The sequence below is a fragment of the Scleropages formosus genome, chromosome 8 (assembly GCF_900964775.1).
Source record: "Scleropages formosus chromosome 8, fSclFor1.1, whole genome shotgun sequence".
NCBI lineage: Eukaryota > Metazoa > Chordata > Actinopteri > Osteoglossiformes > Osteoglossidae > Scleropages > Scleropages formosus.
Window position 1 is genome coordinate 27,128,560 of NC_041813.1, and position 17,406 is coordinate 27,145,965.

The 17,406-nt window shown below is 43.6% G+C and overlaps 2 protein-coding genes and 2 non-coding genes across 5 annotated transcripts; 1 reads left to right on the forward strand and 3 right to left on the reverse strand.

Moving 5' to 3' along the window:
• Positions 1-5,048: 5,048 nt before the first annotated feature.
• dxo (decapping exoribonuclease) lies at positions 5,049-8,563 on the forward strand. Its single transcript, XM_018756999.2, has 6 exons — positions 5,049-6,140; positions 6,756-6,982; positions 7,079-7,298; positions 7,663-7,798; positions 7,967-8,061; positions 8,177-8,563. The coding sequence occupies exons 1-6, from the start codon at positions 5,692-5,694 to the stop codon at positions 8,295-8,297; spliced, it is 1,248 nt and encodes a 415-aa protein (XP_018612515.1). The 5' UTR covers positions 5,049-5,691; the 3' UTR covers positions 8,298-8,563.
• A 2,848-nt stretch (positions 8,564-11,411) lies between these two features.
• On the reverse strand, positions 11,412-11,484 carry trnar-ccu (transfer RNA arginine (anticodon CCU)). Its single transcript has one exon. It is a non-coding gene; the product is annotated as a tRNA-Arg (tRNA).
• A 310-nt stretch (positions 11,485-11,794) lies between these two features.
• Positions 11,795-11,867, reverse strand: trnar-ucg (transfer RNA arginine (anticodon UCG)). The gene has a single exon. It is a non-coding gene; the product is annotated as a tRNA-Arg (tRNA).
• A 300-nt stretch (positions 11,868-12,167) lies between these two features.
• LOC108937183 (cerebellar degeneration-related protein 2-like) lies at positions 12,168-17,210 on the reverse strand. Of its 2 annotated transcripts, XM_018756988.2 has the most exons (6): positions 17,136-17,210; positions 16,881-17,007; positions 15,361-15,473; positions 14,693-14,841; positions 14,401-14,565; positions 12,642-13,518 (listed from the first exon to the last, which is right to left on the reverse strand). In XM_018756988.2, the coding sequence occupies exons 2-6, from the start codon at positions 16,939-16,941 to the stop codon at positions 12,642-12,644; spliced, it is 1,365 nt and encodes a 454-aa protein (XP_018612504.2). In that variant the 5' UTR covers positions 16,942-17,007; positions 17,136-17,210. The 2 variants fall into 2 exon arrangements, with proteins under 2 accessions (XP_018612496.2, XP_018612504.2); XM_018756980.2 differs by lacking the exons at positions 16,881-17,007; positions 17,136-17,210 and adding an exon at positions 16,189-16,863 and having other exon boundaries at positions 12,168-13,518.
• Between the last annotated feature and the right edge of the window lie 196 nt (positions 17,211-17,406).

Genomic DNA, 17,406 nt, shown 5'->3' on the forward strand with positions numbered 1-17,406 from the left:
GTATCAATAGTGTAAACAGTAGTGTAAATAAAGCCTTAATGTAGCAATCAAATGAAGATAATTCAGCAGCAAACATTTGTTGGTAAAGCTACACAGTCCCTGTCGTGGCACAGCTTCCATTTCTTTTTTCAGAGTGAAGGCCAGAGGCAGTGATCTTGGGAATTTTATTTCTTCACATCACAAACATCCCAGAGCCAAAGTATCAAAATGTGTCTCTCCAGTCAGCACCTTGCCTGCTCTCTCTGCTTCTGAGACAGAATCTTGACCACCTTGACCCTGCATGAACAAGGGATTATTAAAAATGAATAATTTATATAAACATAGCATTCAAGACAAGCTACAAATTTGTTACAAATATTAGAAAATGTGGCTATTGCCACTTTCATGCATAGAAATACCTTTTAATTTTTGTATTGTAATCATTTTTTGTCTTGAGAAATTTTTCTTTCAAGAAATAATGGTAATTGTGATGGAACGAATGAACCCCGTTATGTGATGTAATGGAACACTGAGGGTTGTATAATATATACAATAATTGCAATGTTCACATTTGTCCACAAGGTGGCAGAATGTAAGCGAAAATTTCACACACACATTCAGTCAATGGAAATATGTATTCTGTCCTGTGAGAGTGTAGTTTTTAAAATGTCCACAAGGGGGCAGAAAGCAAGCAAAAACTGATGAGTTAAAGGAAAGTCTTCTCTCCTATATCCGCCATCTCATGGACAAAACAGTGACTGCAGGTTTAAAAATGTCCACAGGGTGGCAGAATGGAAGCAAAAACTTCATTAGTCAGTGGAAATGTCTTCTCTCCTGTGGGCAAAAAAGTTACTGCAGTTTTAAAAAATGTCCACAAAGGGGCAGAAGACAAGCAAAAAGTTCATGACTCAATGGAAATAGTCTTCTCTCCTATTTTCGCCATCTCGTGGACAAAAAAATTACTGCAGGTGTAAAAATTTCCGGAAGGCGGCAGAACACAAGCGAAAACTTTTAAAAATTAATTTATTATTAATTAATTAAAACTAATACATTTTTGTGTTATTTTAGAATAATTCCGATATTCACATTTGACAACTGTGGTGTCTTGGACGCAGTAAAAAGATCTGTAGACAACAATTTCGTTTAACTTTATTCATTGCAGAAAAATACACCGACGCAGGTCTCGGTCAGCGATCGCACTGTTTTGTTTTCTCCGCTTAATCACGTCAAAAATATCGCCCTTTGTCGTTGAACCCATGATGATAGTATTACAGCATTTCTTTTCTGTTCTTTTCAGTTTTTATTTTTATTATAAGTTTATTAGCCCATCCATCACTAAATTATTAAGAAAGTGACGAAAAGAAGAAAACATTTGGCACAAAAGACAAAAGAATTTGACAAAAAGAAAAGCACTACATAAGCCTTGTGATATCTCGTGGTGTAAGTGCTAGTGGTTAAACTTACCTTGTGCCTTTGTAGGTGAAGGTCATAGGTTTGATCCCAAACCCCTGTACCCATGAGGAAGATCACTGTCCAAAGTGTTTAAGATGAGCTTCTTTAATAACTGTAGTGCTCAAAACACTTTTTGTATGTTTTATATCTTCACTCTGTCTTCATGGTTGAGTCGTTTGACATCATGTCAGTACTACTTGACTAGTTTTGAAGCTTTTAAGGGTAAATCCCTAGCAGCCTGGTGGTTAGAGCACAAGTCTCCCATCTTCAGGGTGCTTGGTTCAAATTGCTTCTAAGAGGTGTTTCTTTTCATCTAACTGTAAGCAACACATGTGGCTCTTGATGTTGCTGTCAGTACATTGATAAACTGGCATTCCTGTGGTTGCAGCTTTGAATCCATTGAAATTGCACTTATGACTAATGGATTGTTTGCCTTTCAGTGTGAGTTTGAAATTCAAAGGGCCTTAACTGCAGTGGTCCAGGGCTTGTGTGTGTGAACTACTGGGTGCAATGGTGCTGGTTCCTTCTCTAGCCATTTGTTGAGGAATGACAGAGATGTTTGAACATTTGTTCCTAAGTAATGGGCTGGCCTAGGAGGTAAGGAATTGGCTTCTTAAGAGCAAGGTTGCTAGTTCAAGCCCTGCTTAATAGCTTGTATCCTTTAATGTCACTTGAAATTTTCCTGCTCTATCCATTTGTTGAGGAATGACAGATGTTTGAACATCTTTTTGATAGGCAGTGGGATGGCCTAGGTGGTAAGGAGTTGGACTCTTAAGAGCAAGGTTGCTAGTTCAAGCCCTGCTTAGTAGCTTGTATCCTTTAATGTCACTTGAAATTTTCCTGCTCTGTCCATTTGTTGAGGAATGACAGAGATGTTTGAACACCTTTGTGAGAGGCAGTGCGATGGCCTAGGAGGTAAGGAGTTGGACTCCTGACAGCAAGGTTGCTGGTTCAAGTCCTCCAGAAGGCAAGCATAGAATACATACCTGTCTGCCACTGGTACCAGCACTTCAGGAGGCTGAAGAATGTGGTGTAAGAGGGTGTTCCAAGAAGGAAGAGAGGAGGAGAGGGGGGAAGGAAGGAAGGAAGGAAGGAAGAAAAAAAAAAGCAACCCCTATGTGGGGACTTTCCATCTATTTTAAAGCCAAAAAAAAAAGCACACACCCCAATCTCATGCACTTACCTTCACTTTCCCAGGTTGGTTGGCACTGGGTCCGCACACACCCCGCACACACCCCGCACACACCCCGCACACACCCCGCACACACCCCGCACACACCCCGCACACACCCCAATCTCATGCACTTACCTTCACTTTCCAGGGTTGGTTGGCACTGGGTCTTGAACCCCACACATGTGGCATTCTAGTGTAGCTCCTTGACCACTCCACCAAGCCTCTGGTACAGCTTAGGAGTGTCTTCATTTAATACCTATTCTACTGAAGTTGCAGAATTCTCAAAAACTTTACACTTTGCCCTCAAACATCACTTGTACTTTCAGAAGGCATTAATGTTAGCAGTTCCTCAAGGGCAAACATTTAACAAAATTTGAAGGAGATTTGAACACCTGACTCTGTGGACACAAAGTCAGCACCTTACTCACCAGGCTACAGACAGCGCTACAAATACCCCCCTGACCTTAGAAGTAGACATACCAAAAAATATTGAACCATTTGCTCAGAAGAGGTTGGAACCCCACCTCACACCAAACCAATCACCTTAACCACAAGGACCCCCAAGGCAAAAGAAAGGATTTGAACACTGAACCCCTTTACTGCCAGACAAACCATCTAACCACTTGGCTAGAGAGCCACATGTAGTGCCACTTGCTCTTCAAAGAGACCTTATAAGAGATGCCAAAAAAAACCCACCATGACTTACTTGGTTAGAGCACATTTGAACACCACTCCATTCTGACCAAAGTCAATCACCTTCCCCACAAGGACCCAAAAGCCAAGAAGGAAAGATTTGAACACTGAACTCTTTTACTACTAAACAAGCACTCTAACCAGTTGGCTAAAGAGGCACTCACAAAGGGTAGGGCTACTCAAAGAGACCTTAGAAGTGGAGCTGTCAAAAAAACACCCACTACACACCACTTGGTTAGAGCACATTTAAACACCACTCCATTCTGACCCAAGTCAATGACCTTTATAACAAGGATCCAAAGGCAAAAGAAAAGACTTGAACAGAGGACTTCTGGAGTGCTACACAAAGAACCTAACTACTTGGCTATGGAGCCAATTGCAAGGCCTTTTGATATCCAAAGAGACCATAGAAGTAGAAAAAGCAAAAAAACCAACCCTGAACCACTTGGTTAGAGCACATTTAAACACCACTCCATTCGGACCCAAGTCAATCACCTTCCCCACAAGGATCCAAAAGCCAAGAAGGAGAGACTTGAACACTGAACTCTTCTGCTACTATGTAAACACTCTAACCAGTTGGCTAAAGAGCCACTTATAGTGAGTGCTGTTACTCAGAAAGACCTTATAAGTAGAGATGCTAAAAAACCCCATCATGAATCTCTTGGTTAGAGCACATTTAAACACCACTCCATTCTGACCCAAGTCAATCACCTTCCCCACAAGGACCTAAAAGCCAAGAAAGAGAGACTTGAACACTGAACTCTTCTACTACTATGTAAACACTCTAACCAGTTGGCTAAAGAGCTGCTTGTAGTGGGTGTTGCTATTCCAAGAGATCTTATAAGTAGAGATGCCAAAAAAAACCCCATCATGAATCTCTTGGTTAGAGCACATTTAAACACCACTCCATTCTGACCCAAGTCAATGACCTTTACAACAAGGATCCAAAGGCAAAAGAAAAGATTTGAACAGTGGACTTTTTGAGTGCTCTATAAAGAACTTAACTATTGGGCTATAGAGCCACTTACAGAATAGTTTGATATTTAAAGAGACCATAGAAGTAGAGAAACCAAAAAAACCCACCATGAGTTACTTGGTTAGAGGACATTTGAACATCACTCCATTCTGACCCAAGTCAATCACCTTCCCCACCAGGACCCAAAAGCCAAGATCTGAACATTTCTACTCCTTGGTAAATACTCTAACCACTTGGCTAAAGAGCCATGTGTAGTAAGCTTTGAGAGCCAACACTTTGTGACCCAAGCTGATTGCCTTAACCCTTAGGCTAAAGACCACTGCTATGTTCTATTTGGGTGTCATATTTCAAAATGACCTTAGAAGTAGAGAGGCTTAAAAAAAGCTAAATTAATGGTTGAAGGACACATGAATATTACACCACAGTGTTCCCAAACAAACACCTTACCCACAAGGCCAAAGAGCCACACATCCTGCCCTCTCAGACTTCTGTTTTAAAAATACTTGCCCAAAAAATTACTGGTTTGAGGAGAATTGAACACTATACCATTCCAACCCTAGTTAAGCACCTCAACAAGTAGGCCCTTCAGCCAAAAGAGGAAATTTGAGCACCTAACTATTCCATTTTTAATCTATTTCCCTACAGGTTTCAGTTTCTGTGTTCTAACGCTTATTCATTTAAATTTCCAGTTTTAGCTTCAAATAAAGAAAAACATCCGTCCTTCCTATACCTTAGACTCAGACTACATGATACTGAATTGTACACAGACAACTAAACAAATGTGTTCAGTGATTTCAAATAGAAGTGATAAAATGAGGAAGGCAGCAGTTCGTGTAAGACTGTAGAGCAGGGTGTGAACAAGTAACTTTGACCCAATGTGTTCATTTCAATCGCACTGTCGTGCCAGACCGGAAGTGTACCGACAAGACGTTACACTCCACACCACTAGATGGCGCCACATTTACTGCATTGGTGGCAAAACGGAAGAGGAAGAGTCCTGGGGCGTGTCATAGGTTCAAGCATCAATACATTTCCCTTATCGGTCTGATAGGCGGGTGACTCAAGGAGGTTTTCATGACATGTGCAATACTGTTCGCGCATGAAATCAGTTAATAAAATAGCTGTCCGAGTAGCAAATGGAAAAATGTCTGCTATTTTGCATACTATAACTGTTTTATTTGCCTTCTTGAGCTGCTGCTGAGTGAGTGTGCTGTTAGTCTCAACTTTGACGTCTTCGTTAGCCGGTTAGGTAGATTTTATTTTATCTAAAATATTCGTTAAACAAGAAATATTTCCCCCGGTCGGCATATCATAATCGTCATCATCATGATGTACTAGTGAATGGGTTTAGCTTCGTTTGATCGTTCATAAAATTTATCCTAAAAGAAATAAATCATTTTCGATCGTAAAAAGTAACATGGACCGCTACAGATCGCGTGATCACAAGTCAAAACCCCGTGAAGATATACAGTTAATGTGTAAAAGAGACGCGGAGGACTCGTGGGAGGCTGCGGAGGGGCGCAAACACGCGCGACCCGAGCGCGACGTGAGCGCGCTTTCCTCGGTGCCGCGGATCCTGAGCACTCGCGCCGCGCTCTACGAGAGAGACTTCCCCGTGTACAAACAGCCCGTGGAAGTGGGCTGCTTTTCCCTCGACTCTCGGCGCACATTTTTCAACGACGCGCGACAGCTGCGCTACTACGTGGAGCCGGACAGGAAGCCGAAGTTGGACCTGCGCGAGGGCTACCGCGAGCGATACGTCAGGAGGGATGAGCGCGTGAAGGAAAACCTGGACCACCTCCTCACGTGGATCTTGGCAAACCGCTCCAAACTGCCGAGCAGACCTGCTGCCTCCTCCTCCTTGCTGTGGGTGGCATGAAAACATGACTTTCAATTTTGCACTACAGTTGCCCGTGTGCGGGGGTGTCATAATTATTCATAGTAATTTTTACTTGCTTGACACTGTTATGCTAAGCAGCAATATCATGGCAGGGGGATTTGAACCAGAAACTTTCTCACTATTAGTATGGTGCATTAAGGTCATCTCCTTAACTGGTGTGCTATTTGCATTCATAAGGACCACTGTGAACATTTGTGAGATGCAGGGCTGTGGTGGGCTGGAGCTTAGCCCAGTTTATCAGGGGACAGACAGCTAAGACAGCTGGAAGAGTAGGGGTTAGAGCTGCTGCTTTTGAACCCAAAGGTCAGAGGTTTGACTCTCACCTTTGTCAAAAGCATCCTTGAGCAAAGTACTTACTTCAAATTGCTCCATAAAAAAATGACCCACCTGTGCAAATGGTGAAATAATTGTAGGTAGATGAACATGGTCAGTAGTAAGTTTTGGAGAAAAGTTTCAGCTAATGTAAATCCTGCAATACCACAAGGCAGCATATGCCCTGGGAAGGACACCAGCTCAGAGCAGGGCAGTGATACTTCAGAGCTCAAGTATCTGATTCATTTTTGGATTCTCCTCATTCCAAGTGAGCTCGATGTGGACATCGTCACATGGAGGGGACACCTGACCAAGTTACTGACCACACCCTACGAGACTCAGGAGGGGTGGCAGCTGGCCGTGACCAAGTTCGGTGGTACTCTGTATGTCAGCGAGGTGGAGACGGAGGCTGCCCGTCAGAGCCGGGAAAGCCGCACCGAAAGACATGACGAGATGATGTACTGGGGCTACAAGTTTGAGCAGTACACCTGCGCAGGTAGAGCGCTTCCCTTTTCAGCAGTGTTTTCACTCATGTATCAGTGAAGCGATAGCTATTGATAATCTCACGTGACACCATCCCTTTTTATTTAAGATGAAGTTGGTGCTTGCCCCAATCCCGGTGGAGTGGTGAACACCAACGAGGCTTTTTGTACCGTGGTCCAGACGCGGCTTGGGCCGCACAAGCTGCTGTTCTCGGGGGAGGTGGATTGTCGGGATCCAGACCCACTGGCACCCCCTGCCCCCTCCTGCTACATTGAGCTCAAAACCTCTGCGGAGATTCGCATGCCAAAGCAACGAAGAAATTTCCTGAGGTCTGTCACACGAGATATGCAATTTTCTGATCTGTACAAATGCATGTATATAATGCCTCATGTTGACAAAATCTGTAGCGTGCACAGAGAGAGAGAACTTGACAGCATATAAAGGTAGTACCTTTATGAGGACTGTAATTGGCACGTGGTTATTGTTTTATGACACCAGGGTGATTTTAACATCCTGCTCTCTGCGGTGTCTTTTTCAGAAGCTAAATGGGTTTGTCATGCAAAATTTATTTTTCTTTACCTCATGGGTGGTCCTAAACAACTCTATCTTTTAAAATTACATTCAGGGCAGTCAGTTAAGATTAATGAGACAGTTATTAAGCACTCTTGCAGACTGGAAGTTTCTATCAATCAGGTACAAGCTGTTGAAATGGTGGGCTCAGTCATTCCTCCCTGGAGTCCCCAGAATCATTGCTGGTTTCCGCGACAGTGATGGAACGGTGGTTTCTGTGGAAACCTACCACACCTCCACAATACCTCAGATTATAAAGGTGCGTGCACAAGAGCTGTCTTTTTCCCCATGAGGACATCGCAGGTCCATTGATTTTTTTTTTTTTTTTTTGGTAAATTGAAATTTGAGAAGCTGTTGTTGGACATGACTGTCATGCAGCCTCCAACTAGGCATTGACCACAACTGTTGCTGCTCTTATCACATACAGAGTGAGTACAATTCCTGGAAGCCGACCGTGTGCATGAACTTCTGCTTTGACTTCCTCTCATTTGCAAAGACAGCAGCAATAGAAGATGATCCTCGGTGAGTAAGAAAATATTTAAATCTGCACTTAAATTACAACTACGTTAAAAACATGGGTGTGATAAAATGAATGTCATTTTGAAAAGATCTTGGATGTTTCCCTCTGTCTTCCAAGGGTAGTGTACCTGTTCTCATGGGAGCCGAACAGGGATGTCATTTACTCTGTCCACAGAGACTCACCGTACACCTTCCTCCCAGAGTGGTACGTGAGGCAGATGATGTCCCTGCCCAAGTAACTCACAGCCATTGTCTCCAGACCTCTTGTGCTTCAGCAGGAACAAGATTTTTTTTTTTATATCTTATCACAAAGCAAACAGACTGGAAAAGTAAACTTTCAGGACTGGCTTCATAATACTGTTGTCACCAATCTGTTGTGACCAAAATCATCCTTGTTCACATATTTTGTTTAATAAGTTTTATAAATATATATTGGCATTATTTTTGACATGGAAGTAAATCAAAGATATGACATTTCTGTAAAATTGAAAGTGGTATTGTTCACACACAGAATGTTTTAACTCAGTTTGGCTTTACATATGCAAGTATAATAAACATTGAAAATATTTAAAATACCACAGAGCATTGTGGACTTCCTGGATTTGACAATTCAAATATATGGTTGTGGAAAACTTTGCATTCTCTTACAGATGAACAAAGTCTGCACTCCTATTACTATAAAATGTAACCATTTTCAGTGAATTATGTACATAACTTTTAATAACATTATCCTCAGTGTGATCACAAGTGCAAAAGCAAGATAAGTACAAGCTTAAAGGGGGACAATGGGGAACAGCTTTCTTCAGTGGTCAGGCAGCTTCAGCAACTAACCAAGCAGTTATAATTACTGTCAGGATTACCTGCAAGCAGTACTTAATGATCTTTGGACAAAAATACAATAAAAGGAGTCTTTCTGCAACACATGGATCATTAAAACGGAGATTTATCAAAAATGCTCATGCCCATCAGTGAAAGCCAGTGCCTCCAACATGTGTATCAAAAATAATAATTGCTTTACAAATCTGTAACCATGACTTATAACAGTCACGTTTTTAATTCCAACACATTTCAGTGGTTTTACATGCATACTGTGTGTGTGCTGCAGCACCTTGAATTTAAGTATCTGCATAGACTTAAGTGAAGGAGTCCAGGATACCTACCACACTAAGGTATACACCTTTAGTAACTCACTCACTCACTTATTCTTATGCACTTTTAATGACTGCTTGTTGTGGTTAGGGTAGTGGAAGTCCAGAGCCTATCCTGAAATCACTAGGGGGAAGGGAAGGAAAGTGTTCACCCTTCACAGGACAGTCCATCACTGGGAAGCTACACATTCACACAATTTAGTGTCCAGTTCACCTGAACTGCAGGTCTGTGGAGTATGGGAAGAAACCAAAGTATCTGGAGGAAACCCACACAGATGGGAAGAACATGAAAACTCCAGTTGCACAGAGGGTGAAATCTGTCATGTTCTTTATCATTATGCCACAATCAACTGAATTCAAATAACATGGAGATGAATGATGAATAAACAAACATCCCAGATCAATAATGGTTTGTCCAATGCATGTTGCAGTAGTGTGAAGTCTTTTTCAGAAGCATAAAGTGTGGGGTAGGGTACATCCAGGACAGAGGCCCAACTGTCCAGAAGCAATTCCCCTTCTTTTGTAAATTCATAACGTGGGAAACCGGAGAACATGTTGGTGATCCAGGCTTTTAATAGCATAAATAATGGGAATTTTCCAAGAAAGTGGGGGGGGCCTTTGTAAAAAGACCTAAACATAATTCAATCTTTCTGCTTACTTGATTATTTCAACAGATTTTTGAGTTTGCTGATGCTTGACTACAGAAATCCAAAATAAGCTTTCAGACATGATAATGTTAACATACACTGAGAGGCCTAAATTGCTTTTGATGGCCAGAGTAGGCCTAGAGAGGTGACACTGAAGTCCAATTTGTTTCTGAACCGCATGGTGAACCACCCATTTAATTCAACACTACCCTTCAATTCAGAGGTGAAAAAGCACAGGTTAGTAAAGGTTTCAGAAAGACAAACCTTCACAATGAGCAGAACAAAGCAGGAATAGACACACCTCATTTTGAGTAAACGTACCAAGGCGAGAAGTTGACTTGAAAGTGAACTCCATTCTGCTTTAGCTCCGGTGGGACAAGTTAAGATTATCGGCGTGGAAAGAACAGGACCCTCCCTTTTTTGTGACCAGTGTGGCAAACTTCTTTGTGTACCTCTTTCACTCAGTTACACTGAGTTACACTCGACGACCGCCCTGACTGCTTCACTCATGCGTCATGACTATCTCACGTGCGCACACTTTAAAACTTTACCAGAAGAACGCAATACAGTCAGTGTATAAGCAGGAGGGGTAAATCTAAACAGCTCGTGCACTACGTGGTAAAATACCGCGTAGTGGTAATGATATACTGTAAGAAAACGGGACATAATTAGTAAATTGTTGCAACGTCGACCGTTTAGTTATGCAGTGAGTGTTTGGGGCTGGTGATTACGTATTGTTTACGTCATGTTGTTACGTTACGTTGTTACGTAGTATTTACGTTCAATTGTTCGTATTGTCCTGCACTTTTAACGTAAGTTTGAGGCAACATGTTAAAATTTAAAATGATTTTTTTTAAAAATTATTTTCTTGCAGTCATGGTTTAATTTGAAAGGAACGGCAATAAAACATCGGGTGCACCCAGCATGATCATGGCAGTTTCTTTTTAAATTACTAGTATAGAAATGGGAGTAATAATTATAATGTGAAATGTTTAATACAGTTGTTCAATTATACAATAATAATAATAGCCCCTTGGTAAAGTCGTTCATTGTCTGTGTATTAACGTGTACATGTATTTATAAATGTATTATTCTTAAAGTTTAAAAAAAAATGAATAAACATTGTAGCAGAGGATGGTTTCGATCCATCGACCTCTGGGTTATGGGCCCAGCACGCTTCCGCTGCGCCACTCTGCTAATACAGGAAATTTGTTTTCAGATATCTTTCTTAAAGGTTATTGTATGACTTTTTGTATTTATATTTATGTTTACATTTATTCATTTAGCAGACGCTTTGTCCAAAGCGACGTACACCTCAGCAAACATACAATTTTATGCATTACACTGACAGAAGGAGACAGCTGCAGACATGAAAGTCTCAAACAAACCTAGTTCCCTATCAATTGCTGCACCGAGGTTCATCGTTCAAGAATGTATGAGGTTTTGTTATGTGTTCTATGTCGTACGGTAAATATAATAGTACTTTGTATCATTCATCCAAATTGGCTACCCAGCAAAACAGGTTTTTGCTTTGTATGTTTGAAGAAAGAAAACTCTTCACCCCAGATGGGACTCGAACCCACAATCCCTGGCTTAGGAGGCCAGTGCCTTATCCATTAGGCCACTGGGGCTCGATGGAAAAATAAGCTTTAAATTTTGTTTTTATATGTATTCTTATATTTGTAACAGAAGCTATGTATTCAATAAACACAGAAAAAAATCGAAAATTGTATAATTCTGTTATTATATGTTCTACGTCGTACAATAAATATAGTAGTACTTTATATCATTCATCCATTGGCTACCTAACCGTTTCTTTGAAACTACGTGTTTCACACAGTTTCCTCTTTAGTTACTGAAAAAGATGTCACAGCTGAGTTTAGCAAATAATTTCTTTACAAATCTTACAGGCAAAATGAATCGCAAGGCGTCCAAAACGAACGACCACGAAGGGACTCGAACCCTCAATCTTCTGATCCGAAGTCAGACGCCTTATCCATTAGGCCACGCGGTCCGACAGAGTACAAGTAACATTTAGTCTTTTTTTTACATGAATTTAAGATTATGAAATGAGCGCCAAATATGTAGTGGCTCCTTGCTAAAAAAAGAACCATATACGAGTTATTTGCGAAAGACCGTTTTTGTTGGTTTATTCCAACTTTGCTAGACGTCTGTGTAAGAGCCACTGGTAATGTCTCGCCGAAAGCGCACCGACATCCCGTAGCTCAGGAATAGAGGAATCTGGAATGCTAGCAGCAGAAGCAGATTGATACAACCAGTGTCTTGGAACAAAAAAAAATCACCGAGTCCAGCTAGTCATAACATATTTATTGCAATTTTACACCCGAAATTGTTCGCTTTTCCCTACTGCTTCTACACACACGTATGTGTAAACCAAAGCATTCACGGACTTTGTTTCATTTCACGTTTGCACTTATTCTACCCTAACCCTGTTAAAACTACGAACGAAGAAAGCAACAGTAAAGATCCGCTAGACGTTCCTCTGCAGTCAGTCATTCATGTGTTCATACAGCGCACTTATTATTGCGATAAATAAGCAGCAAGTCATCAGCATAACTAGTCAGCGGGGCATTTTGTGTTATATACTATAGATCTTTTGTTTATTTTTGTATCACGTCCTTATATTCTTCTTAGTTAGTGGGAGGCTGGTCATTAATTTACCATTCCATTGTGATTGTCAGTAATGAATACAGAAGAATTTCTTAAGCGTCCGGAAATTATTGGGCGGCAAGTTTCGTTCTGTGTCTGAGCAGGAGAAGAAGAGATGTCATTTGTTGCTTTTTCTGGCTTTGCAAGACTTCCTGTCCACCTTGCTTTTCTGGATATGGGAGAAGATCTCCTTGAAGAGTGCCTTGTACTCGGGGGTGTGGTGACCCGCGCGGCCGCCCTCCTCCGTCTCCGCTTGCGCGTCCACACCTTCTGCAGCCCCCGAGGCAGGAGTCGCCACTGCACTGGGAGGGGGTACGAGGGACGTGCAATCGCGGGTCGACGAGTCACGGGAGACTGGGCGGGAAGTCTGCACACCCGCGTGGTGCAGAGAGTCTTCACGGCGCCGGCACTTCCCCAGCAACTCCTCGTAGCGCTCCAACAGGGCATGGTACTGCTCATCCACCTCACGCAGGATGGACATGCCCTGGCCGGGCATGCCATTAGCCCGGGGACCATAGCCGGCTGACTTGCGACCCGGTGCGTCACGGCCAGCAATGGCGTTCAGCGCCGTGTCACTGCAACTCTTGTGCACTGAAGCCGAGTCAGGACCCACCAGCCCAGTCCCGCCGCCTTTGCCCTTCGGCTCCGCTCCCTCCTCCCGCGCGTGCCCCTCCGACAAGGCCAAGACAGTGGGCGTGTCAGAAACGCCATTGGCCCTATCAGCTCCACGTACGCCCCCCAACTGTTGCAGCTCCCGCAGCTCTGCCTCCAACTCCAGCACATGCTGCCGGTAACCGTCTGCCACCAGGAGGCGCTCCTCCAGGTGAGCGGACTGCTGCAGCATGTGTGCGCATTCACGCTCCGCCCCCTCGCGCCGGTCCCGCTCCGCGCACATGGCAGCTTGCAGCGCAGCAACCACGTCACGCAGGCCCTCGTTCTCTTCCTCGAGAGAATGCTGCTCCGCTTCCAGGTTCCTTACAGCGCCGTCTTCACACCTGGAATGTTGATACCAAATCTGCTTAAAAACAATACGGTGGAACCTCGGAACTCGAACTTAATTCGTTCCACAAGGGCGTTCGAGTTCTCAATCACTTTTTCCCATGAGAAATAATGTAAATTGGATTAATCCGTTCCAGACCCCCAAATGATTGCCTATTTAAACCTACATACATACATACCTGATGCTAAAACCATAAATACGAAGTGTAAAACCCAGTGCAAATCGTAGATCTAGACATTCCATACTGTGCAGCCAGATCAACCATGCGAACACCTCTATCCTGTTTTTCAATTTCCTTTTTAACCTCTATCATGGCTCTTACTATTTTCCTTTTTGGCTGATTGCTTTCACTAGTAACCTTCTTAGGACCCATGATGGCTTATTTACTATAAGATATAAAAACCTGTGGAAATTCACAGCACAATTCAGCGAGACGTTCACTCCGCGAGTTTTCAGGCAAGACTGACTCATACCAAGCCATACGTGTCACACGCACCCTTTGTTTTACGGGAAAAAATGCATCACGCGTCTGACAGGTTTTAGCCTGAAAGAGTCATCGGTTCGAGTTCCGAAATTTCGTTCGAGTTCTGAGACATTTTTTCTCGAACAACTCGTTCGAGTTCCGAATTGTTCCAGTTCAGAAGCGTTCGAGTTCCGAGGTTCCACTGTTAAAGAATCGGGGCACCACGTAGAGCATGGATTAAACACCCGAAGCCAACGGTTTCTAGGTTCACACCCATTCTTTTGTTTAACCTGAACGGACTCGGTAAAATACCTACCTGTGTCAGTGGATAATACGGAGAGCAGTGTACCTTTGATGCCAAGCTACTATATGATGTGACTGTGTGTTCCAGTGCGGTGCCATTAAGTCCCTGACCTGCCCACCCCGCACAGCTCCTGGAAGCAGGGGATGGAGTGGACAGTCCTGTGTATGGCCCTCCCCTCAGCTCGTGCCCTCAACTGCTCCAGAGAGCGGAGCTCCTCCACCCTTGCTGTCAGAGAGTCCACCTGGTTCTGCAAGGCTTCCATGGTTCCTGTCAACCTGTCCCACACACAGTAGAGGAAAGCATGGATTCAACAACACTGACTGATATACACCCATTTATGGCTAGTTACACATGCAGGTTGTAGCATCTGTATTCTTGCACGTGCTTTGCATGGCCCCTCACCTGTCAATTTTCTGCTGGGACTCCTTGCTTTCCTGGACCAGCTTCTGGTTGGTGAGCTCCAGTTTATGTGCACTCACATCCAGCTGCTCATACACCTTGGCATGCTGTTCGTTCATTTCTCGCAGCATCTCCAGCTGCTTGGACAAATACTGGAGGCGGCACCGTAGAGCGAGGAAAATACTACTTTTTTTTCCCTTTGAGTCAAGTCAAGGGCGGTATTTCTGTCTCTCCTAATGCTTTTATTGTCAATGTCAAAGTCCCTTGCAATAATGCTAGATCTTTCTGAAATACATAATTATTCATTCTGTAACAATTTATTTCTTGCTCAAACCTCACTTGAGGTCATCTAAAATGCTGACATTTTTTTAAACAGTTTACAAACAGATGTAACTATTATCCAGAGTATTTTTCATGCTAATACATGTACATTCCTTTATCCATTAATACAACTACATGAAACCAAACAAGTACTTTCTTCACACACAGCATCACAGCTCTAAAGAAATAAATGTACCAAAATGCATTGTGTAACACAGGAACCATCTAACAATATTAACTAAGTCCTGCTCTGGACCGAAGACTTGCAGCGTTTTACATGAGCTCCGTAACCCCTGCCCCTCTGCTGCAGTGCATCCTGCCCATGACCTTGTCCAAACACCTGTCCCTACCTCAATCTCCTGCACCTGCTCCTCATTAGTGAGGTACAGCTCTTGCAGGGAGTCCTCCATCTCCCGGTTTTTCTCTAGAAGAGTCTTCCCCAGCTCTGCGGCCAGATACAGGTCTGACAGCGGACGTTTGCACCCCGGGAGGGTAACCGGGGACAGGGTTAACACAGAAGAACGAGAGAAAGGAAAAGAACAGCCTTGTCACTACTGAAGCATTCTGTTACATCCTTCTGAATCCCAGCCCAATATTTCTATCCACTGTAGAGGACATGTATTTTGAAGTTATCTCCCCAAACTGCACATGGCACATTGCTGATTCCTAATGTGCTTTAAGTGATACCACAAGTTTGGTGGGGTGAGGCTTGGGAAAACTTCCTTGAAATCCTAGAAAAATATATATTAAAAAAAAAACACTTTTCTGCTGGGTCTTAGGAGGATAAAGATGTTTTTTTTTTCATTAAAAGGAACTAATCTTAACCCTAACAGCTATCACATCTTATTTATGTCGGTTAAAACCACTCAAAACATTACCTTAATAAATTATCTTGATCTATCCTACTCTATAAGAGCTAAATTCTATCTGTGACACTGTTTCCTTTACAATATGCGGATCCTTCATGAGATAAACCATTTCAAGGTAATTATACAGGGGCACCACTGATCGAGTGCAATTTCCACAGTGTTTAAGAACTGTACGGGCCACACTGGGTTTTACACTGCTGGTGTCACGAGGACAGCACACCTGACACAACCTGAATGTGTACCGACGATGTAAAAACAGCAGGAAGCCAGGCACCCCCTGAATTATAAAGCGCCAGAAGAAAACCTCACCGATATTCAAAAATAACCAGGACGCAGAAACGCGGTTTCTTCTCCTGGAAGGAGGGCTGAACATTTTTCAGCTCCCGGACAGACGCGCTCGTTCCGAGGCTGCTGTCCATGTCGGTGCACCGTGTTTTACCCACGTGGTCTGAAGAACATGCCATGGGGGGGCTCCAATTCGCGTCCTCCAACGCGTTGTCAGAAATGGACCCTGACTGAACCGACCGAGAGGGCGGAAACTGCGGCACTGAATAAATCCAGATTTTTCGTACCAACTCCTGACTGCACGTCTGAATTCGAAACAATTCTTACCTACTCCTAATTGCGATCAACGTACTTCTAGCGCTAATATTAATATGACGGCGTCGCTGCCACACCCGCTGTCACGATGATCATGATCGACTGCGCAGTGAGCAGAGCGCGCTGCACTGGACTGGACAGCTCCTCCCTCCTCGGCAAGCGAACCTCCAGAAACTAAGCCCGTTCACAGAGCATCCCATATTATAAATACTATGAAATGATCACTTAAAACACATTACTCTTAACGACAAACCGCGAAACCGCGTAATATGGCACAGACACGGGAGGGATGACCGAGCAGAGCTCCACCCAGAAAAGTGTCGGTGTTCGGGCCGGTTCGGCCTGGATCCCTGTGTCTCCCGGTGTTTCATTGTTGTGTGTCCCTGTCACCCATCCCTCACCTTGCTCCAGGTCCTGCTTGTCGTACCAGGGCTCCTCTTCTTCCATCCCCAGCGCCTCCATGTTGCCCGCAGCCGTCGTGCTCACCGGCAGTGGCGCAAACCCGCGATCCGGTCGCGGTGCACAGATCTGGTCAAAAACAGCAATCATTCCACGTCTCACCAGGCCATTCTCAAATACACACGAAACAACAATATCGGGAACTGCTGTGAGAAAAAAAAAAATTGAACGTGTGCTAATAAACAAGCTTTATTCACAGTCACTTGGAAGCGAAGGAAGGTGAGCAGACTAGAAGAAGAGGGGAGAAGGTCCCTCCATCTTCCATCCACCGCTCCCGTCGTCGGCAGCTGCTCGACCCGAGCCCTCGACGAAGAACGACTTTTCAATGATTAAGTATTAATAAAGGCCCAGTCACAAACATATGACCCCAGTTTTGTTTCTTCCACTTGTTCTAATCCATGTGCTCCTCAGGCTCAGCATCCTTGTTTTCCGTTCCTCGCGCGGACATCTCCCTCCTCCCGCAGTGGT